Raw genomic sequence first — 22,476 nt, forward strand, 5'->3', positions numbered from 1 at the left:
TTTAGAGGCAAATGCAGAGACTGCTTGCCGAAAAACTCGTAGTGTGGTGAATGTGCAGGTCACAACTTGTCCACGTTTTGGAGTTGTTGGATTGTGTATTTGATGAGTTTGATGAGGGAAACCAAGAAATCCCATTAGCCTCCGTAGGATTATGGCAGTGGGCCAATTTGCCAAAATGTTGAACCTTTAACTTTACAGAAGCTGTGTCGACCCACTGTAACATCCCTGATTATTATTGTAATATAATGTATCATGCTGTCTTCTCAGAATATGCCCAGCCTCTGGTGAGCGGTGTTACAACATTAGGTGCACGATCAACCTTTAAACCAGACGAGGGGCCTGACCCCGGGTACTCAGACCCGGACCTGTACGACGCCCCCATCTCACCTGACCTGTACCACGCCTACGCCGAGCCCCTGCCGGCTTCGGGATCCGAATACGCCACGCCCATCGTGGTCGACATGGGCTGCCACCCGTCGGGAGGCTCCTCGTTGACCCAGCCCGCCGCTGTGTGTAGTTTCATGGGCGCCGGGCCCAACTCCCTGCTCACACGGACAGACAGCGGCCAGTCGGGGAGGTCGGCGTACGACACACCGAAGAACGCCACCGGACAGGTCACGCCCACCGAGGATCTGACGTATCAGGTGCCTCAGAGTTGCACTCAGAAGCCATCGGGACAGAGCTGAAGAGGACGCACACACGGCTTTAATCAGAGCTCGCCCACAACCCCCGCTGGACAAAGACAGAGCAGCGGGGGGAAGTTGTGAGAGGACGAGGAGGTGTGAAACTGAGAATGAGGCTCGAGTCTCGAACGAACACTACCTTAGCTTTAGATTCATCTGGAGATGTCTGTATTGCCTTATTGTCTCTGCATGGCCACAATCCGCTTGTGTAGTGCCATTACAGTCCTATCACTGAAACCACAAAGATGAATGTGCTTGTGCCAGGTGGGAGCGTCGGAGGGATGAAAAGGAGAAAGCTGACTACTATTTGCTAAAGACTTTGTCCCTGTTCTGTGATTCTTAGTAGTTCTTGCGTTCTGTGAAACTGTGATTTCCATTAGTCCCTTATTATTCTGTTACACGCTAAAAAAAAAAAAAAAAAATCCAGGTCCAGCTGAAATGTGCCTGAGCAGCTTCCTGTGATCAAACCGAATGGTTCTCTTGCTGCATTAATTGCATGTTACCTTAAGTAGCCCACGTTCATGGTCAAAGAATTCCTCCTTTCTAGAGAAACTCTAGTTCTCATGGTACGTTTTGTCTTACCTTTTTTTTTTCTCAAATCTTTTTTAAAGCATGACTTGAAATTGTGTACAATTCTTGTAATTCCATTAATGCAGACCTGTCAAAACTCTCAAGTGATTTACTGATATTTATTTTTATTTCACATCCTGCTGATAAGGAGAGACTCTTATTCAAAAAAAAAAAAGAAAAGAAAAAGAAAAACCCACCACTACCCTTACTGACGACAGATCAGAAATTTGTGGTTACACTGTTCTAGACATCTCACTGACAAAATGAGGAGTGTCGGTGCATTTTTGTTTTTGTATGTCAACCTGAAGAGGCTGAATGGGAGAATAAAATCCAAAATACTCCCCAAAGAGAAAATACTTTTTTTTTTTTTAATGAAGTATTTTGAGACCAAATGTTGCCCTTTTTCTGTGTTTATGCAATGTTGATTCACAACAGATTTGACTCTCACGACCGCCATGCCAACATCGCAACATTAGCCAAATAAACATTAATTATAAACAGTCTTAATGTAGGGAAGAAAAAAAAAAGCATTTGTAAAGAGCTAGTTAGAGGTTGTTGTAGAGAATAGGTACCGAGAGAAAAGGTAGATGGGTAAGTTTGTTTACTTGTGCATCATTGTGACTGTCTCGTGTTGAAAAAGGGTGATTGATGTGTCTCAATGCATTTGGGTGTGACTTGTTCCTTCCTTGTTGTAACTATGTGCATCAACATCTGTATGTGTGCTCAGCTGGTTCCATAATTCAGTCCTGTTTTTTTTGTGTGTGTTTTATGGACTGGCGATGTTGTGGCCTGTAGCTGTAGTAGGATGTGTCCAGTAGGATGTTGTCCTGTCATTGTCTGTAGCACCAGTAGACTGCATTCCTCTCCTGTCCACCTGTGGTACTGACCTGACCAAACACAACGTGGCAGGAGCGTAGATGGAGGAGAAAATGGGACAAGCTGCTTTATAACTTTATAAAACAGCAGCCCCACCCTCACCCCCCACACCACACACCCCTACCCCCTCCCACCTGAGAGAGAGAGGGTGGAGGGTGTTGTTCACACAGCTGTGCCACCAAATCATGCTTTGATTATGCTCAATAACCAAGGTGATCAATATTACAGAGTTTGGGTGCTCCCTGGTCACAGAGGGGTTTTTGTTTATGTGGCTCTCACTGATTGTATATAGAGAAATAAAGAGTTTTTAAAAGAACATTTTTATTACAATCATCCGGTGTGGTCAAAACGTTCCTCCACAATTTACACTGCAAATACAATTAAATAACAACGCAGCATTTTTTCCCCCCTTGATCAACAATGGACATACAAAACTAAGCTAAACCGCATCAACGTTTTGGTTCATAAAAACATTTGATTGTTTGGTTAAATGTCTAAATTTAATGGCATCCCCATTAGCTTCAGCTACAATTAGTGCTAAAATGTTTTTTTAAGCACCTATGGTCTGCTATAACACTGACATGGCATCAGTGTGAACTACACTGCACTAACCTTAATGCTGCTAACATTAAAATTCTGATTCAGTGTTAAGAAATAGTGTTACAGGGTTTATCTAAAAGCTGGTGTCATGAGTTTATACAATAAACGTTTCCATTGTAAATTAATGCCATGAAATGCAGCCTTACAGGGACAGTTTGGTGTTTGTTTGTTTTTTTTGACATGGTTTGTCTGAGGTTCTTGTGCAGAGTCGGTACATTACCTATGATCAGTGCGAGAGCTGACAGGGACACCGAAAAATTAGCCAAACTATGTGTTGCAGCGCATGAGGCCATGAGAAAAAATCAAAACAATCCAATGTGGAATATTTTCAGCGGTTTATGTTCCCGTAAAAATATTTAAAAAAAGTTAAAACAACGCATTTAAAGAGATATTAAATTGTGTCTGTGGGTTTTTAAGTGTCTAGAACATGTTTTTTTTCCTGTGGTCCTGTGCACAGCAACACATGGATCTGTTAACACTGATCACAATCTATTGCCGCTAATGTACCAACTATGTATGACTACCTCGCACAACCTCAGCTGAAAAAAAAACCCCAAACTACACCTTTAACACCATTTAGACTGCAAATATATTATAATTATTTAAATAAATATCAACAGTACATGAATAAAATGGTGTGTATTTAAAAAAAAAGAAAAAGAAAAAAAGAAGTAATGTTTATCGAGTAAAAACGCACCCAGCTTTCACAATTGTTATTCAGAACAACATCATCACAACAAAAGCCATCACACATGTGGATCATTTAGTTGATTGGGAAAGTCACTTCCAGATGTTTAACTAAATTCTTCATTGGTTTTCCTGCTAATGTTGTTATGGTATTGTAGCAAATTAACATTCTTTTTCTAAACCATTCTCCTCCTCCTTCATTTGCTCACATCAGTGTTCGTCATTAAGGATTTGATGTCCATTTAAAGCAGCTCAATAATTATTGATTATCTTCCCAGTTCACTGCTCCAAGTCCCATCACACCTCTTCATTCCTTCATGCGCATGCCGTCCTTCCCGAACTTGAACCAGACCACCGTGAGGACGACGGCGATGAGCAGGATCAGGCTGCTGGTCACTAGGTAAGCAATGGGCAGGAAGTGGTTCTGACCTCCGAACCAGGTCAGCGTGGTCAGCACCACCTCCTTCCTGCCTCGGAAGTACTGCACTGGGAAGTCTGGAAAGGGCAAAGGTCAAGGCTCAAAATAGGTGATCACACATGAGAAGCTCAATGGAAACTAGTCCACTTGTCGTCTTAAAATAGTCCCTAAGACAATGGAAACAGAAGCAGACAATGGGACCACATAGGGCCGTCGCTGACAGCAGAGAGAGGATACTGTAGCCGATGTAGATGCTGTATTCCCCTTTTGGAAGCCCCTCAGCGAAGTGATTGTCGGCTCTGTGTAAAACCCCGTAGAGCTTCTTGAAGTTGGGGAAGGCCGCCTCCCTCATCCAGACGATCAGGTCGTCGTTGATGAAGCCGTTGTTGTTGTTTGGGATGAGGCTGTCAAGTTCATACACCGGCTTGTGCCAGTACAGCGGCTTCGCTGTGCCTGAGGAGTAAAATGACAAAGACACAATGTTGACGGACATCTGAAGTAGCCCTCTGACTGGAGACTGACTCACGCATTGTGTTTGAATATGTCTGCATGTTTACCTTCAAACACTTGAGCCAGTGTCTGGTTGTCCTGCGTGGGGTTGCGGTACTTGATATTTTTGTCGGTGTACCAGGTGATGCCTCTACGCAAGAGAGGGACCTTAACTCGACCACGAGTGAATCCATGATAGTACACGGTGAAGGAGTCTGGGAGAGGAGAAGTAAATCAGCCCTATATATATATATTTGGGGCTTTTTGCCTTTAATTGATAGGATAGTTGAGAGAGACAGGAACTGGGGAGGCAGAGAGAGGGGGAATGACATGCAGCAAAGGGCCACCGGATTTGAGATTTGAATCGGGGCCGGCTGCAGTGAGGATTGCAGTCTCTGCATATGGAGCGCTTGCTCAACCCACTACTACCTCCACTAGGCTACTCCCTACAGCAGCTACTATACCACTGCTACTGGCATACTACAGTACATCATCCACCACCAGTGATGGGAATAACGGTTTTTTTCAGTAACAAGTCATCAAAAAAGTTACTGTTTCCCCTGTTAAAATGCCTTTACTTAAATCCACTGTTACTTGACTAAAGTGAGTCACAAAATAATACACCCGTTAAAGTGTACGTTACATAGGCTACACATTTTTATTTTAGTCCATCAACTAGTCGGAAAAAAGCTGTTTATAAACAGGGGGTTAGGGTTATGGTTAGGGGGACGCAATAGTTACTTTTCCTGGTAATTAGTTACTTTTATAATGTAGTAAATCAGTTACTAACTCAGTTACCTTTTGGGTAAAATAACTAGAAACTCATTACTTTTTAAAAGTAACGGGCCCGACACTGTCCACCACCAACTACTACCTCTACAAGTGTACTGCTGCTTCTGCTACTACCAATAGTTGCTAGTACTAATATTACCCACAACTTCTACTAGTACATAACTACTACTACTACTGTTGCTGGATTACTATTACTGATACTACCTACAGCTGCTACTATATCAACAACTACCACTACTACTAGCCTACCACCACTATCACCTATTCCAGGAATTGAAACCAGAACCATCTTGGTAGCTACTGTCCCACTGTGCCACATGACTGCTGCTTGCCAGCCCACTATCACTAGGTGGTTTATTCTGTGTGGCCAGTGCAGCGGGCGGTGGGGAAAGGTGGATGAGGGAAATGACTGTGAGTAGTGGTCTTTACCGTTGAACATGCTGTTCGCCACAGCGCCGCAGGGAGCGATGGGGAGTCCGTTCGGGTCTTTTGCAAACGGCTTACAGTACTGACTGGGGTTCTAGTGAAGGAACAATGTTGGAGAGGAAACACAACAACAATGTAAAATAAGCCAGAAAACATTGGTGGGATGTAGCTAAATACATTTAATTTGCTACTGTGTTGGAGTAAGTTTATGTCATATTAATAGTTCAGTTTTATGCTGATAAAAGTGTATTAAGTAGTTAAAGCAGATATCAGCTTCACGGCCGTTTCGGCTAATGCTGCGTTCAAGGCAGGCTTTTGAAACCGTAAGTTACAGCTTCAAGTCACAACTACGACTTGGTAGCGTTCCAGGTAACCCGTAGCTCGTGTTTTTACCATCCTGTTGTCTGTGAAAGTTCCCTATAACGGCCACTCGTAACTTCCGACCCGTGAACTCGTACCAGATCGAACTGGTATGACTTCACAGGAAGGAAAAACACAAAGTACGAGTTTCTTTGAACGCACCATGAGTTAGCAGCCCCCGCCCTTGTCAGGCATCAATTGGTCCTCGTGCTACGTCACCACATTCACGCGCATCCCTTGGCTGCACACACAGCCCTTCATGCCGTTCTCTCTCCTCATTGGATAACACTTGTATCCCACAAGGAAAATTTTCTCCTCGGGTTACAGCAGAGCAGAGTGACGGAGAGACTCGTGTTTAGGCTGAAATACTTCATGTAAGTGATTGCTGACGGAAAATAGGACTATTTAGGACTTATATTAACAAAAACATTCCACTGATATCTGCTTTAAATTTAGCTTAACCTCCATTAAATCTACACAAAAGTAATGCGTTTGCAAAAATGGCGAGAAATAGAAATAGAAAATGTAAATTTCTATGTCAATATTTATTCACTTAATGACTTCAACTTGACCTCCAAACACAGCAGCATATTAACACTTTTGGTTTCATTTAAGCTCCCTAGCTGGGGGCAAAGAGGATTTAAGTGTCCTAATGACTTTACTTTGATTAATTCACACCCAATATCGTGGAGCTACCTTCAGGTTTGACTTCCTGCCAACCATCTGTCCATCGTCTCTGGAGTCCATGTACCTACGGAGGTTCTGGTGGAAGTTTTTCAGGCCGTAATAGAAGAAGACGTCTCCCTGAAACAGGAAACAGATCATCACAGGTGTACAAACAGAAATGCTGATTGTTGTCTTTAATCCACGACAAGCACAATATAATAACAGAGATTTTGAGTGAGGTTCTTGACCATCACCATTTACAAAGTTTTATGAAGCATTCAGCCGTACTTCAACAGCTGAGCAAATTCCATCCATTCATGAGGATTAGGTGATGTAGGTGAATGCTTGTGGAGAGAGCTTGTTATCGAAGACCTTCAGTTACATTGTATATGAACACCAAGCTTAAAAGTTAAGTTACCTTGAATGGTTTCTCGATAGAAAACTTCACTATGCAGTCGCATTTATCTCCTGCGTTGCTCACATTTTTACGCATTTCAAAGCATTCAGCACATTCGGCCTCGGTGTAGTCCAGCTGAAAAGACAGCAGAGTCGATAGTAAATTGTTGGCAATTCATTCCTGTTTACCCAATTCAAAAGCAAACCATGGACCTTTCCTCTCTTTGTCACTCCCTGTTTTATTGCACACAAGGGCATTCGGCCTCTTCCTCTCTCTCTGCCTCTATTACACTCAAACATTGTGTGTGTGTGTTTGTGTGTATTTCCATGTCTATCAAAAAACTACTAAACAAGAAAGTGTGATTTTCACCAACAAAGACACCCACCTTTATTTCCTGTGTGCTCTGTACCGTGAGAAGCAGCCATACTCCCAGCAGCATACATATCAAAGCCATAAAGTAGAAGAAAGGCAGCACAGTGTTGGCTGTCAGCATGGGCGACCACGCAGGTAGCCTCTGCTGTTTGAAGGCTGAGTTGTCTGGCCTCCGGGCCAAGGGCCCAGTCTTCTCTTTGCCCATGAGAGGGACCTTCGGTTGGGGACAGGAGACGAACTTGCTGCACAGCGGAAGAGCCAAAAACTGTGTAGAAGAAGGCTCTGCTGTCTTCTCTTCCTGTTCTTTACACCAGCGATATCTCTCTATGTGCACACACACACACACACACACTGCTTGCCAAGAGATTTTCCCAGCAGGCCTTGCAGGGCGGGGGAGACCGTTGTAGTCTGTTACTTATTAACCACAATCTTTTACTAACTACCTCTTTCTGTTTCCCCTTCCATTTTTTTTCTGATTACGTTGTGTCCTTCTTTGCCACTTCCTCCTTAAAACCTCCGGGTTTTCTGTTTATTTACACCAAAACGTCGAAGTAGACTATTCTATATCTTCATTGCCGTTTGCTGTGGGATATAATCTGTTGATTCCTGGCTGCCTTTGTGCTGCTTTAAAACGCTTTATCAAAGGATGTTATGATAAATGGGGCTTCCTAGTGGGCAAGTAAACACATGATCTCACATTGTCAGTGGGAGGGACTTCCCAAGGTCGAGAGTAAACAAACAGAAGGATGCCGTTTCATTCGGAGTCCATTTATTCAATCCATCACACAGACATTGTGCTATAGACAGCAACAGTGTACAAACAGCAGCACACATTTGACACAGCCTTTGAAAATAGGAAAAGCACAGCACAGGTTTCACACTTGACGTGAGGGGGAAACAAACAGGCTGAAGCTGCTCGGCATGTTGTCAGGACCATCAGTACATCACCTTAAAACGCCAAGCTGTCATGTATTATGTGTATTATCAGCAGGCTTACAATGTGCAATTAAAAGAGTCCAATTTTGACCTTGTCTTCTCTACAACCACCCAAGATACCGGTCTCCAGAAGCTTCATAAAGTCCAGTTTGATCTGAAAGAGACGGACAGAACCAAACAAAAAAGAACATTTATGCTTCCAAAGAGAAATTGAAATATTGTGCTGAACACAAGATGTTTTTTCTCATTAAAACAAATAAATAATAACAGTCAGCATCTGTGCACATCAGCTTCCTGACTAATTAAGTGTCAAAAAATTGTGCCTGTATCCAGTTTGGCAACTAACAATTACATTAATTCATGATTAATCACTCAATCAGTGAAATATTGATCATAATTTTCTAGCACACTCAGTTACATCTTCCAACTGATTGTTTTGTCTGACCAAAAAATCCATGACTAAAAAGATACATCACATGTTGCATCTTCACAGGCTCAAAAGATTATAAAAAGGGAAAAACGGTTTCTGATTATTTATCCGTTGATTGAATAGTAGCTAATTACTAATATTAGATTAACTGTAATGTAAATTGTAGTAGCAGTTGTACAAGAACATATAAAAAGTGAACAGAAAGAAACTTTCCCCCCTCAACAGATAAAGTGAAAACAAACCCTGACCGTACTCTGCACAGCTGAGATCAAACATACACACTGTAGTAATATTAGTAACAATAGAAAAAAATCACTTAAAACACATTTTGAGGATAAAGGTGTCTTTTTTTCCCCTAAAAATGCTTTTTGAAAATCAAGAAACGTGATTGTTTCAGTCCAGCAGGGGGCAGTAGCTCACCTCAGGAATGTCGACCATCCTCCTGAGTTTCTGGTCCCTCCAGTTCCAGTCCAGAACCACGTACTTCAGGGCCTCCAAGTTCAAACCCTCTGGAAGATAAAGAGACAAAGAGTATATCCACAGATTACGACCGATTTAAAGCTGTGAAGTCAAACAGAGGGACTGCCGTGTCCACACTTACCGTTCTCAATAAGAGCGCTGATCCTGCCGGGCGTCCCGACTCCAATGTGGGCGACTCCTTTCTGCAGCAGTTTCACCTGCTCCTCTATCTAAAAGACAAACACAGCGGGAACTTATAAGTAATTAAATGCTTCAGATGGAAAAAATGTGATAAAATAACACAATTTTGGAAAATGTTATGATGCATTGTTGAAAATACTTGATAATAAGATTCCTTTGTCTTGTACAGAACTGTATTTGTGTAACTAATGTGAAGAAAATATACAAGCGAAGGACAGATACTTTTACTAACAGTGGCTAAAAAGCCATTACGAGGAAATGGGGAAAGGAGGACACCCAAACACAGGATCAATGGACACAGATTGTAGAGGAAATCTACTTCATGGAAAAAATTACGCACCACCTCAGACTACAGGAAGTGCAGTTTGAGAAATGGATGAGATGGACAATATTTAAGACCAAACAGTGACAAAGCACAAGAAAATGGGAATATGGACAGATTGCTAAAACAGTTACTCCCATGTGTTTATATTTGTTTTTGTACCTGTATAAACTTTAGTTTTACATAAAAGAAAAATTCTCAATAAAAACTAAAGTGACAAAAATAAATCAATCCAGATGCATCATAATGAGGAGCTGTCCTCCTGAGTACCTTGATATGTTTTGCAAAAAGCTTTACTGCTTTGGCTTCACCCTTGAACGTGGTCAGCTGCCTGGGTAGAAAACAAAACAAAACACCTCTTATGAAAGTCTGATGAGGAAGTGTAACATGCAAATTTAAACAAATATTACCACTGTGTCACGTACTTGATGAGCTCAATGGCTCGGAGAGCGGAGCTGCAGACGATGAGCAGAACCACAGAACTCTTTGCCGTGTGTTGCTTTTGAATCTTTGCCCACTTAGGACAAACTGAGGGCAAGAGGAAAGAGAAACGTGCGTGTTTAGAAGTAAAAGGCGATAAGAGGATTCATCCAAACTAAATCTAGAAGTATCACTCACCCTGTTTGAGATAAGAGTTGAGGCTATGCGTCAGGTCATTACTGGACAGGAAGCAGGAGTCTGGAGGAGGCAGGAGGGCAGACGGTGACCTTGGTGAATCAACACATCAGCAGATATTGACTGAACTTCCGAGTTAAAGGGGACTCGGTCTGACTCACCCTGCAATTTGAGCTCCTCCTGCTCGATCACAGAGCGCTTGTCCGCGAAGAACTGCGTGACCAGGTTCTGCAGGTCGGCCGGAGAGCCCGGCTTTGGCTCAGAGGTGGCCAAGACATCTGTGATCGTCTTCTTCTTCTGGAAAACAAAACATATTGATGTAAAGTCCAGTGACCGTTAGTGTGCTGTTACTCTGTTCCCTCTCTGCACCAGCAGGTGTCGCCAAACTCACCTTCCTCTTCTTTTTGGGTTTAGCCGACTTCTCAGCCTCAGACTCTGTCTTCTGAGGAGTAATACACTCGGTCTGAGACGAGAAGAGAGCAGACAAGAGGCACAACTCAGGCAAAGTATCGACATAGAACGTGTATAAATCATTTTAATTCTCAGAGGTAAAAGTATATTTCCACTCATTCTACTGTATATTATGATATATAGCAAGCATAATGATAACAAACCAAAAGCTTCACTACAAAACATACAAATGTCCAGTGCGTGACAGTAGTATAATTAACACTACTCATTTTTAATTAGTTCATTTTTTCAAAATCAAAAAGTATTCAAACCACAAGTGAGTACAGTACATCAGTCTCTGAGCCTGCTGTTCATCTTTCTGTGGGCATTGTTAGGGGAACTACTTTGAGCTGTGCAAGCTACCAATTACTTTACATTTGCAAAAGTTGAACTATTTCTGCCTGTGGAATTTCAACCACAGACAGAAATTCAACTTAGCTAACTTAACCTACTTAGAAAAAGTACTATTTTGTAAAGGAATAAAAAAGAATAAAAAAAACCTCAATGGTGAAAAAAAATCCAATCTGGAGAGTTGAGTGTCTACTTGTTCACAGGTCATACATGAATAAAACATAATACAAAAAAATCTCCCACTATTTATGGAAACTTGCAGTACAATGTCAGTGTTGGTTTGGTAAACAATAAGAGATTAAATGTGGCCATGATGAATCTTCCTCAGGCTCAGGTTTATTCATGATTATACTGCTGCTGTGTGAACACTGAATAACACCTGCCCTTGGCTTTTGTAAATACATTACAAGTGTGTGGTGGTGTCCGCACTCATGAGTGCAGATGTGTTGCCTGGACACAGCAGTCAGGACTGGTCCAAGTGGATTCAGTTACAGAAGAGAAACAATGATGTAATAAAAATAAGAGTAAAAAAAAAATATTGTTCCCTTTTATGGCCAAAATCGTTTGTAGTTTCAATTGTTTATTAACTTCACAAAAAAGTAAAAGAACAACTGAAACCACTGTGCACATGAATGTAGGTACTGAAAATGTTGTTAAACCACTAGTTTAATTACATGTAGTTCATATCTCCCTAATGCTGGTGGTGGGTTATGTAACAGTCCAGCTTTGTTTTAAAGTTTTTCTTTTTCAAATGGGTAACGTCACGGTTTTATCTCATGCAACTGGAGTTGTTGTGAAAATCCCTGTGTAAATGAGAGGATAAGTCGTTACAGCCCAGAAAATACCTGTTCACTTGTTTTCTTCTTCTTGGCTTTAACTGTTTTCTCTGTTATCTTTTTCCTCTTCTCTGGTTTCGCCTTTGTGATTGTTTTTTCTGTTGGCTGTTTCTTTTCTTCTGTCTCCTCTTCTGCCTCACACCCATCTGGAAAAAAAAAAGAAGATAGAGAAAAGTCCTTTATAAGTCTGGATTTTTGGGGGTTAACTTGCAACTGGGAGTAGTAGTGCAAGATGAGGAAACTGTCAAGATGAGGCAACTCAGAGCAAAGAATGAATTTTGTATCAGCCAAAATCAGATTTTCCTATGAACAGACGAGGCGAGCCATGATGCCATCTTGAAAACAGACACTTCTGATGTTCTTATGGCAAAAGAATCCGTTTCCGCGGTTTGTTTCGCCCCCTGAACCCGAGAGAGAGATGTGTACATTGTGTGTCTTGTTTCTCCACACATACACGGTCTGGGGTCACTACAGAGAAGCAGCAGACGTGCACAAAACGCTACCTGCGATAACAACAACGCAGCAGACCTCAAACAAAGCATCTGGTTATATTTAGCCTCTCTGTTGCTACCACTTCTCAGTGCATACCTCTGGTCTCATGCTATGATGTCATGTATCGGCATGCTTATTCAAAACATTTCAGCTTTAAAAAACAGGCGCCGGAAAGAACTCTGCAATAAAGCTGCAGGTTTTATCACTGTGTCCTTGTTGGATACGCACTTATAAATTACTGGTTCTTTTTTACTCTGCAGCTCTTCCTGTGGATCCTTAACAAAAAACAGTCCACCTTCCACTATGGGATGCAAATTACCCACAGGTAATGACAATAATAGTTTGTTGCAGCCATGGCGACGATATAACCCACTAAGTACAAGAATGAAAACAAAGCCAAAAAAGGCACACAAAAAAAAGCACAGATGTCCTAACTGTTGGCAAAATGGCTGCAAGCCACCGTCACCATGTGGTAACCATGCGGTAACCATGCATATAACCATGCAACACCCTCATGTAAACACCTGCAGCCTCATTTCCTACTGTTTATTATACTGGAGCTACACTTGAAGAGGAACTATGCAGGATTTTCAGCTTAACTATGCTACATTTTTTACATTAATTAAACAACTTTGGTGTAATTGTGATAGTTTAATAAATGATTTATAACAATGGAGGCTCTCTGCCTTCCACTTAGCATCTCTTGGCCGAAAAACCAACTTTGTAATCTCTTGTTTATGACAGATTAAGACTACACAAATACACATCGTAAAATTGTATATGATAAATAATGCTATACACCCCTCTATTGATTGATTTCTCGCCGGCTTTGTTGAAAACAAACGCACACGGCCAGGAGGAGGGTTAGCAGAACATTGGATAGTTGCATTTGCTCTTTAAAGCCACAACAAAGGAAGGAGCCAGAAGTCTGGGAGAGCTCAGCCTGTGAACATTGATGAACAACACTTGAACATTTGACACCTGACCTCAGATCTTTTCTGCTTCGTCCTCTAGTTTCCCATCTCACAATCGATTCACCCAGTTCTTATTATCCCACCCTTCTGCTGCTGCTGCTGTTGTCTTTCCGTCCGTGAGGCCATTAGAGTCAACAACCATATAAAAGACAAGACACTGTGCGAGATGGATGTAGGGGGGGGGATCACAGGTCCCTCTCTATGACCACTCCTACCCCCTCCACCTCTTTCCACTTCATCTCTCACTTCCAAGACTTTCATCCTTATTTGTTACAGTCGTCTATCCAGGCGTAGTACACCCTCTTCTGCTGAGAGACCAGCCCATATATTGATGGGCCAAGCCAACCATTCACCACTCTCACTCTTTCCTCTGCTGCCTCGTCCCTGTTTCAATTTTTTTTTAACATCTGGACTGTTGGAAGGAAAAGGAGGATTAACAGGTGCCAAAGATTAAGGAGGAGAGGACAAAGGGGAAGAAGGAAAACTAATTACAGAGAGGAGGAGGAAACGGACGACAATCAAAGAAGAGTGTAATGAGGAGTCCACCTGTTCTGCACAATGTGAGTGATTTCCGCCCAGTTGATACTGGTTTTATCTGAGTCCCCATTTGGTTTTATTGTAAAAAAGCTGCTTTACACTAGCATGGCACTGATCTTTAAGCATTTAACCTTTTAAAAACGAGCCTATTTTTTAGGCCTTTTCTCGAAAATTGCATATCCATAATAAAATGAGTATATCTCTGCAACCACAAGGTCTATTTGAATACTTTTGGTGTCATAGTAATGGGAAAAAAATGAGGAATTGCTGAGATGTGTAAATTTCAGTATATCTGTTACTGGTGAAGAGTAAATGAAGATGACACACAGAAAAAAAATTAATAAAATTAATATTCGCCTAAAAAAAAATCATATTTTTGATGAGTGCCCTTTAGAATAATGCTGATGAAGCTCAAACTCTCTATAAAATCATTGTACAACATGTGAACATTGTCTCTGCAGTGGTTGATTCTGATTAATTGAAGCAGGACAAAATTATTGAGATTTTACTACAAAATATCCAGGCGAACTTTCCAAAATGTCCATTTTTGGCACAGCTTGGAACCACCTGCTACTATAAACTATTGTTTAATCTTTATTTTCACATAATTTGGATAAACTAACTGAAAATAAATCTACTGGAACCGATTGTAAATGACTAACACAGTGTATTCAGTCTCTCTGCGCCCTGCTGCTCAGAGCAGCTTATTTGGGTGGGTTTGGTTATCAGCCTCTATCTCTGCAGCGGAGTGGTCGATTCGAGTGAGTGGCGGCTCATTCGAACCAATAGAGAGAGAGGAATGACGCTATAGACCCAGGTCGATGTGATTGGCCGCACTGGCCATGTGACAGCCATGAACCAATCAGATCAGCAGATCCACGTGCAGGCCAACGTGGGGTTGCGCAACGTGGATGCGCGCGCACCAGGCTTCACCAGCCGGCGGAGTAGCAGTCCGGCTGATTCAGATGTAAACACTAGGCACAGTAGGCAGAGTTCAACTGGAAATATTGTGGATTTACCCATAACACAACCTTTTCACGGCAAAACAGCAAAGGTAAGAGCAAATGTACGACCATGTTTTGGCCACGCAGCGTCTGGTTTTGCTCGACTTTGTTCGTTGTTGTCTTCTCCCTCTGCCTGCTGCTGTTAGCTTCTGTGTTAGCCGCGGTTGCTACGTAACGCCCCAATGTTTGTAGCAGGCTCGTTCCTCATGAGCGGTCGCTGATGTGTTTTGCATAATGTACAGTAGTATAAGAGCCAGAAATGTGGCGACTGGGTCCACACAGAGGTGCTTTATGAAGTTTGATGTCTAGTTGTTTGTTTGAGTAGTGTTTGGGCTGTGTTTGGGTCATATAAACATGGTTTTTTACACGTTGTAGCCAGGCTTCTGCTGTTTAATTTGACATATAATATGACCATATTCTTTCATAATCAGTGCACTGGGGGCTCTGTTATTGTTATTTATGTCTTCAAGTCCCCCATGTGGGGGACTCATGAGTTTAACAGTATGAAAGGGTTAAAGATGGTAACGATTAAATCAGCTTTAATGTGATTCGCTTCATCCACAGACGACGCAATTTACGTGCGCTCCAACTGACAACACGAAATGCAATCACCTGCCTCTGTTGTTCTGTGCTCAATAAGCTGTGAAATACCAAACCGTCAGAGGACCAGAAGGTGCTGACAGGGCAGCCACGCTCCCTTCAGGCTCCAAACACATTTCCAATCTCTAACCAGCGGCACAAAGGAAAAACCCCCCAAACACATTGGTCAAGGAGCCACTCAGCATCAGTCTGAAGGGTGATGAGCTGCTGATTCAGCATCTTTCTTTTTGATTTGATGTCATGTGGAGAAATCAGCCATCTGGATAATTCATTGTGTGTGTGTGTGTGTGTGTGTGTGTGTGTGTGTGTGTGTGTGTGTGTGTGTGTGTGTGTGCGTGCGTACTCCGTGCAACAGAGGCGCACATGTGTTTGTGTAGATATGTGACAACCATTTAGAATCGCAGAGGTTGCAAAGCATCAGAGGTTTTGTTTTCCCTAATTTAGCACAATATTGTGTTGACATTTAAGCATAAATGGCTGTGTAGAGGAGAGCAGATGGTCTGTAAAGAGTTGATTGACCCAAATGACAACAGAACATTTAATATAGTGTCATATCAAAACAAAACAGGTTAATGTACACTCTGTCTGCACTTTTGCAACAGATGTTTTAAATAGAATTTCCTTATGTTGTGAGGACCAGGAATTCATTTCTATTGACTTCATTGTTGTGAAGTGGAAGCAGTATGTTTAGATAAATCAAAATCTCAGGAAAAAAGAAACAATTTACATCCTAACCCATGGCCCAGGTATTGAAAGTTATAAACAGTTCAGTTACTTGTTAAAACACGGTAGTCTTTGTTAAAAAATAAAAACACTAAAGCTTCACTGAGGCCATTCAAGGATCAGGAGTAACAAACCAATAATGAGCTGTGTTTTCCTTCATCTTTGTAAATGCTGTCAACACGCAACATTTATTAAGGAAGCTCACAACTCTGCAGACGCTCGAGGGTCTAATTTACGTTAGTTCTTCCAATATGCATTCGCAATCTGTCTGTAATTAGCACCTGACTTATTAAAGCCTCAAAAAATGCACGGCGAGAAACACACACCATAAACATCTGATGGGAAGCAAAGACAGTTTCACTGTTTTATTGATAGTATGTGTCCACAACAACTGCTGGAATAAAACAGCCCAACTGACCTGCCACAAGTGCCACCCGTTTTCAAAATATATTTACTTCACTTAACGTTTTAAGGATTCACTGGCCCTTTAGCTATTTGCCGTGGCCCTCCAGTATCTTCAGCATCCCTGAAGCCTTTTTCCCTCTCCAATATCCTCCACGCTGTTTGATCCAGATGGTGGAGGCTGGAGGAGGGAAAGTGTATCCTTTTCAAAAAACAACGATCGCAGAGCTCAGATAACCAGAGATCAATGAAAGTCAAAGGCTGTGGAGAGAGGAATCGCATGCGGCGGGGGGGAAATGGGGCAGCCTGTTTGTCTTTAATGGTTGATCAATAGAGGTGACTGCTTCTAATGGATGGTCAATGACAGAGACTGGTAGGTACGTAATGAGGACGTGGTTAACTGGTTTCTATGGTTTGTGTTTTCAGTTCCACGCAAAAAAAGAAAGTCACAGAACAGAGACTTGGGGCTGTAGTGTTCAAAAGTGATGCGGTCGCTGGTGTAAACTGGCGGCGTGCCCACACATCTGCTGAAAACATTGTTGGCAGTGACCTCCGAAAAAAGCTCTTAATCACCACGGTGGTTTCCACTATTAGTCTGATTCTAGATAACACTGTGGCCTGTTCAGTGGAACAAGACAAACCAATTACACCTTGTATCCTCCTGTAAACCCAACAGCCCTGTTATATACAAGGCAAGGACAACATCTCCCACACCCCCGAAGATACTGTGTGGATGTTTTGTTGTTATATTGGTGCTTCTATGAAAGAAAAGAAAAAACAATACACGCTATACGCTTGTTCAACAATCAATAACTCATCTCAAGACATGAACTATTGGCTAATCTTGGGAGGGGTGTGGGTGGGGGAGTGGGTGTAGCAGTTATTGGTTTTGGGAGGCCTGCAGCTTCTTTTAAACCACAGTTTGAGCATGTGTTATTGTTAAATCAATGAGAAGAACCTTAGGCTGCATGCACAAAATTAACAAGCGGGGCCACGGCGGAGTGACTGGAGGAAAGGCAGAGCAGCAGAGTGTCAGTCTCTGATTACAAATTCAGATGGCTCGCAACACTTAGCTGTTCAGCCACTGTCTCGGCATCTCTGCACTTCTGGTGTCTGTCTGTTTGACACTTTAAAAAAAAATCTTTTCAGTCTTTGTTAGGATATGTAACCTTTTGCCAACAACAATGCTCTTATCTTACACTATAGACAAATAAAACATGCAGGGATGCAGTATCACCAGCAGGAGGAGTATTGGATTCACACTAAGTGTGACACTTATTTCCTAGTGAGGTTTCTAACAACTATATTTTGGATACACAAAAGTAAGACAAACTGGGAAACTACAGCAGACTACACACACACTCACGCTCTTATAAACAGGCTCAACCCCTATTAATTTATGAAATCTGGACAACTAAACCTGCTCTAAAACAATACACAAAAAGAACTACTCACATTAAGCTAAATGTTTTAAGCTATACACACACTATTTGACTCATCTGTTAAATACCTTGCAATGCAACAAGCAAGTTCTGGTTGTGAGCCAGGAACTTCTACTGTAGTTTAGTTGAGTAAAACCAAGTCTGATTCAAAGAGCAGTGTAAAGAAAGAAGCTGTCCAGTCATGTTTTTAACATTTGAGAAATATTGCCAAGGTTACGGTTAGTCTTAAATTTCAGCCAAAAGATCTGGAGGAACTCATCCAAGCTTTTATTTCCTTCTGTCTTGACCACAGGAACTGTCTTTATACAGTAGTATACCTGTCTGTCTCAAATCAGAAATCAATTCACTTTCTAGAGTCGGTTCAAAATGCTGCAGGTCAAAAAAGATCACAGCTGTTTGAGCATCCTTATACTAGCTGTCCATTTTATGGGGGAGCGGATTTCAATTTCAATTCTATGAACTACTTTTTAAGGCCAGACATGGACCGACCTCTCCTTATACTCCTGTTTTTCCATATTTTATTTCATAGCCTACAACTCTGCAACACATTTTATAGGACAAAGAGCTTCTATTGTGTGATGTTTGATTTTAGTTCCATTTTAGTTATTTTACTTTGATCTACTCTCTGTTCTTTGATCTCTGTTTTTTGTTGCCTGTTGTGAAGCACTTGACATTTATTGAAAACTGCTTTAGTAATAAATTATCATTATTACTATTATCCAGCAAGAGTGAGTCAGCGACAGTGACAGCCTTCATTTTCTATTCTTTTGATTGACTGATCTGTGTGGCATAATCCTCCAATTTATACTGGGACACTGTGACATTCATGTATTTAAGTGAAGCCAATCCTGTCTGGCAGAGTGTGATAGGAGCTGCTGATGATGTCGCACTGGAGGTGCTAATCAGAGATACGAGGTTATGTAAACAAAGCTAAACCTTTTAAGCTTTAACAAGGACACAATGAGGAAACGCATTTCTCACCTAGAAGGAAAACTGCACCTTATGTCATATGGGTCTTGTTGTTGGTCAAAAAACGAAGGCCAAACTTTAGCTTGAATTATTCGGTTCTGGCAGCATATTATCATAACAACTCTGCCCCATTTTCTTTTCATGTACAGGCCTAATCCTAATCTTTGCATCTATTCCTCTCTTGCTCTTTTCTAAATCCCCCAGTGGTAAGTATCACATGGATGAGATTAGTAACACAACTCTCATCTTTCATCCTCTATCAATCATCGATGCAAGACTCTGATGCAATACAGCTACAATGAATCTAGTGTCTGATGTCAGGGTTATGAGAGGGGTTACATGTGTTTGTGTGAAAAGTGACTTCCCACGTTCGAGCACGTCCGCGGACACCAGCGAGCACAACATCATCGATAATAAATGTTTGAATTTCACGTCTTCATTATCCACTGAGGAAATCTTCCACCACAGAGTCTTGATGAACAAAAATAAGCTCTTAAAGGACACGGTTTACATCAGGACGCAGGAATGTGACCATATTTCATTAGATCACAGGCTGCTTTGTTGGTTGTTGTTTTGCTTTCCACAACTATGGTTACCATTTGATTTATGAATGAACTCATTTAAAACAAGAAGACCACCGACAAGAATTAAGCCATACGATATTAAAAAACAAAAAAAAACAAAACACTGATTCGGAAAGTTAACTAAAAAACAGTAATTAAAATGTCAAGACTAATTTTAGCTGTTGTAAATAACATACTGTATATATTTACTGTTCATGTATGTCATGTACACAAAACCACAGCACAGTACTGAATTACCTCATGCTTTAAAACCTTTTAGCTCACCCTCAGCATTTTATTATATTTCTAGTCCAACCAACACCACCATAATCTCAGCTTCAGAGATCACTTAAAGCAGAAGTAAGCGATCCGGTCCTTTTGGCTAACTTCTTGTCAGCAGATGGAGTTAGCAGTCCCCGCCCTCGTCCCTACGTCACCACATTCACGCGCATCCCTTGGCTGCACACACAGAGAGGACCTCCCCTTTATGCCGTTCTCTCTCCTCATTGGATAAAGGTTGTAGGATACAAGGAAAGTTTTCTCCTCGGCTTACAGCAGAGCAGAGTGACTGACAGACCCGTGTTTCAGACCAAACACTCTATATAAGGGATTGCTGTCGGAAGATATTTAAGCAATATCACACGAGAGGGAGTGCTGTTGTACTGTATATCAGCACGGCTGTGATTCGGTCGTAGGCACGAGGCCGCAGGCCGAGTGCCGCAGATAATCACACCGTGCTGATATACAGTACAACAGCACGACCTCGAGTGTGATATTGCTTTTATACAACAGTGCTACGAGCGCATTTTATAACAGTAATAAACTACAAGAGATTATGATTTGTTTGTTTATTTAATCATTTATTTAGCTCCGCCAACAGAAATAGTTCCGCAACTGGAAGGGAGACAAGGCTGTTGCCAGGCAACACATAAACATTTCATACTAGCTTGCTACTAGCTACAAGCTTCTCCACCGAGCTGCTTCCAGTGCTGGTTCTGGTTCTGAGCCCGTGTCTGATCAGCACCGCAGCAACAGGACCAGCGTGAAGACATACAGAGACGTTATCGATACTGTATTACATTTGTTTATCATCTATGTAATCAATATAAATACAGTTGAAGCTAAGTAGCTGAGCTACGTGGCTAACAACAGCTAACGCTAATATCAAAACACATCACCGTCAAAACGTAGTTGCCCCCGCGGCGATTTTTTCCCCAGCCGGGTTTAGTAGAGATTTATCGCCAATTAGACGGACCAGGTCAGGTCCAGGTTTTAATGTTCAGGTCCGTTTATAACTGTAGCAGCAGCAGCAACAGCAGTAGCAGCAGAGAGATGGGGCAGCTCCTGTATGGGGAGCCTGGCTCTGACTTAGCTCCTGTCCAGCTGAACAGCGGAGTGATTATGTCTGTGAAAAGTCCCAGTGCTGTTATACTGTATTGACCCCTTGCAGCTACGTCACAATTAGAACGTGACGCGAGAGGCGACACCATGACGGACGGCAGAAAGTGCTCAGTGATAATGTACCGTGTATGGGTGCCGTCCAACAATGTGGCTCGATCACTTCACACTACAACCTCACAGCATTATCACTTATTTAAAATAGAATATCTACTCATCCGTTGCAATATATGTTTGTTTTTTTTGTTATTCGCCGTAGAATATCTCAGTTTTCTGTGCTTTTTCCACTGCTAAGGAGCTAACGTCAGTCAGTGCCACACTCCCCATACAGCAGCTGCTCCTGTCTTTGCTGCTGCTAACTACAGTTAACAGACCTGGAAAGTAAAACCTGGTCCGACCCGTGGGTGTTGAAGACCTGACCCGACGTCTGTATAATTAGTGATCATTCTCTGATTAAACCATAGACTGTAAAAAAAAAAAAGGATTCAACCCGGCTGACAAATAAAAGAAAACAGGAAGCCGTCTTCGTTGTAATCGCCGCGATCCGACGGCGGCAACTACGTTGTGACGGTGCTATGTTTAATACGAGCGTTAGCTGTTGTTAGCCACAGCATGTAGCTCAGCTAGTTAGCTTCAACTGTGTTTACATCGACTATACACTGTAGATAAACTAACTTATAATGGCATCGATAACGTGTCTGTATATCTTCGCACTGGTCCTGTTGTTCATGTAACCCCGCCGCCAGTGGCCAGCCCCCGGTTCTTAGCTCTAGACCAGCAAGGAGTTGGTGCTTCAGACCAGTTTTAAGGAACAATAACCGTTTTTTAAGCGGTGGAAAAGCAAAGAACCGGTGCTAGTCAGGCTCTGGCTGCGAACCAGCACTCGAACCAGCTCAGTGGAAAAGGAGGGGAAACCCTACAACCCCGGTATGTCACAAAACTATAACGCGCCCATTCATTTACATTGACGTTCACTGTTCTTTTGCCGTCCATCATGGCGTCCGGAGCTATCGCGAGTGGAACGTGACGTCACGTGCAAGGGGTCATGTCTCGTTGTCCAATCAAATTGCTCGGTTGGGACCGGTCGGAACTAACTGTTGTATAAAACTATTTAAGACTTATATTAACACAAACATTCCGCTTACTTCTGCTCTAAGGCCTGACAGCCGTGTGGCAGCATATGATGGCGCTAAAGTGTGCTTTTCCTTCACACATCTTGTGAGTGTGTGAGCGGGAAAAATTTTGTATTCCATGTTGAAAGTTCAGATGAAATAAGTGAAGCCTTCAAATTAATTTATATCATAAGAAAATGTTTGCGCTCTTTCATCAACCCTAAAACCCTAAAACCCTAAAACCCAACTTTCCTTGTTCCTGCACAGACGGCCGGAACATTGGCTGATGGAAGCCGAAGTCGATCAGCCAAAAAAACACAATGA

At 42.1% G+C, this 22,476-nt stretch overlaps 3 protein-coding genes across 4 annotated transcripts in view; 1 reads left to right on the plus strand and 2 right to left on the minus strand.

The window, feature by feature from the left end:
• dcbld2 (discoidin, CUB and LCCL domain containing 2) overlaps positions 1-22,476 on the plus strand; it is a 298,962-nt gene that overhangs the window by 18,575 nt on the left and 257,911 nt on the right. The window contains exon 15 of one of the 2 annotated variants that reach the window (XM_083997324.1): positions 268-2,284. In XM_083997324.1, the coding sequence (XP_083853450.1) occupies positions 268-686 (419 nt within the window). In that variant the 3' untranslated portion in view covers positions 687-2,284. Of the gene's footprint in view, positions 1-267; positions 2,285-22,476 lie in introns of those variants that run through there. The other variant, XM_083997325.1, reaches the window with a different exon arrangement.
• tmem30c (transmembrane protein 30C) lies at positions 1,997-7,714 on the minus strand. Its single transcript, XM_083997327.1, has 7 exons — positions 7,350-7,714; positions 6,986-7,099; positions 6,598-6,705; positions 5,545-5,635; positions 4,392-4,538; positions 4,072-4,287; positions 1,997-3,911 (listed from the first exon to the last, which is right to left on the minus strand). Exons 1-7 carry the CDS (start codon positions 7,539-7,541, stop codon positions 3,724-3,726), a joined length of 1,056 nt encoding a protein of 351 aa, XP_083853453.1. The 5' UTR covers positions 7,542-7,714; the 3' UTR covers positions 1,997-3,723.
• cmss1 (cms1 ribosomal small subunit homolog) overlaps positions 8,106-22,476 on the minus strand; it is a 40,657-nt gene continuing 26,286 nt past the window's right edge. Inside the window, exons 2-10 of the mRNA XM_083997273.1 lie at positions 11,946-12,082; positions 10,691-10,762; positions 10,461-10,596; positions 10,303-10,362; positions 10,110-10,212; positions 9,955-10,015; positions 9,304-9,391; positions 9,123-9,211; positions 8,106-8,426 (exon numbers count right to left, since the gene is read on the minus strand). Of these exons, the coding sequence (XP_083853399.1) occupies positions 8,343-8,426; positions 9,123-9,211; positions 9,304-9,391; positions 9,955-10,015; positions 10,110-10,212; positions 10,303-10,362; positions 10,461-10,596; positions 10,691-10,762; positions 11,946-12,082 (830 nt within the window). The 3' untranslated portion in view covers positions 8,106-8,342. The remainder of the gene's footprint in view (positions 8,427-9,122; positions 9,212-9,303; positions 9,392-9,954; positions 10,016-10,109; positions 10,213-10,302; positions 10,363-10,460; positions 10,597-10,690; positions 10,763-11,945; positions 12,083-22,476) is intronic.

Source organism: Trachurus trachurus (genome assembly GCF_905171665.1).
Source record: "Trachurus trachurus genome assembly, chromosome: 21".
In the NCBI taxonomy this organism is placed as follows: Eukaryota; Metazoa; Chordata; class Actinopteri; order Carangiformes; family Carangidae; genus Trachurus; species Trachurus trachurus.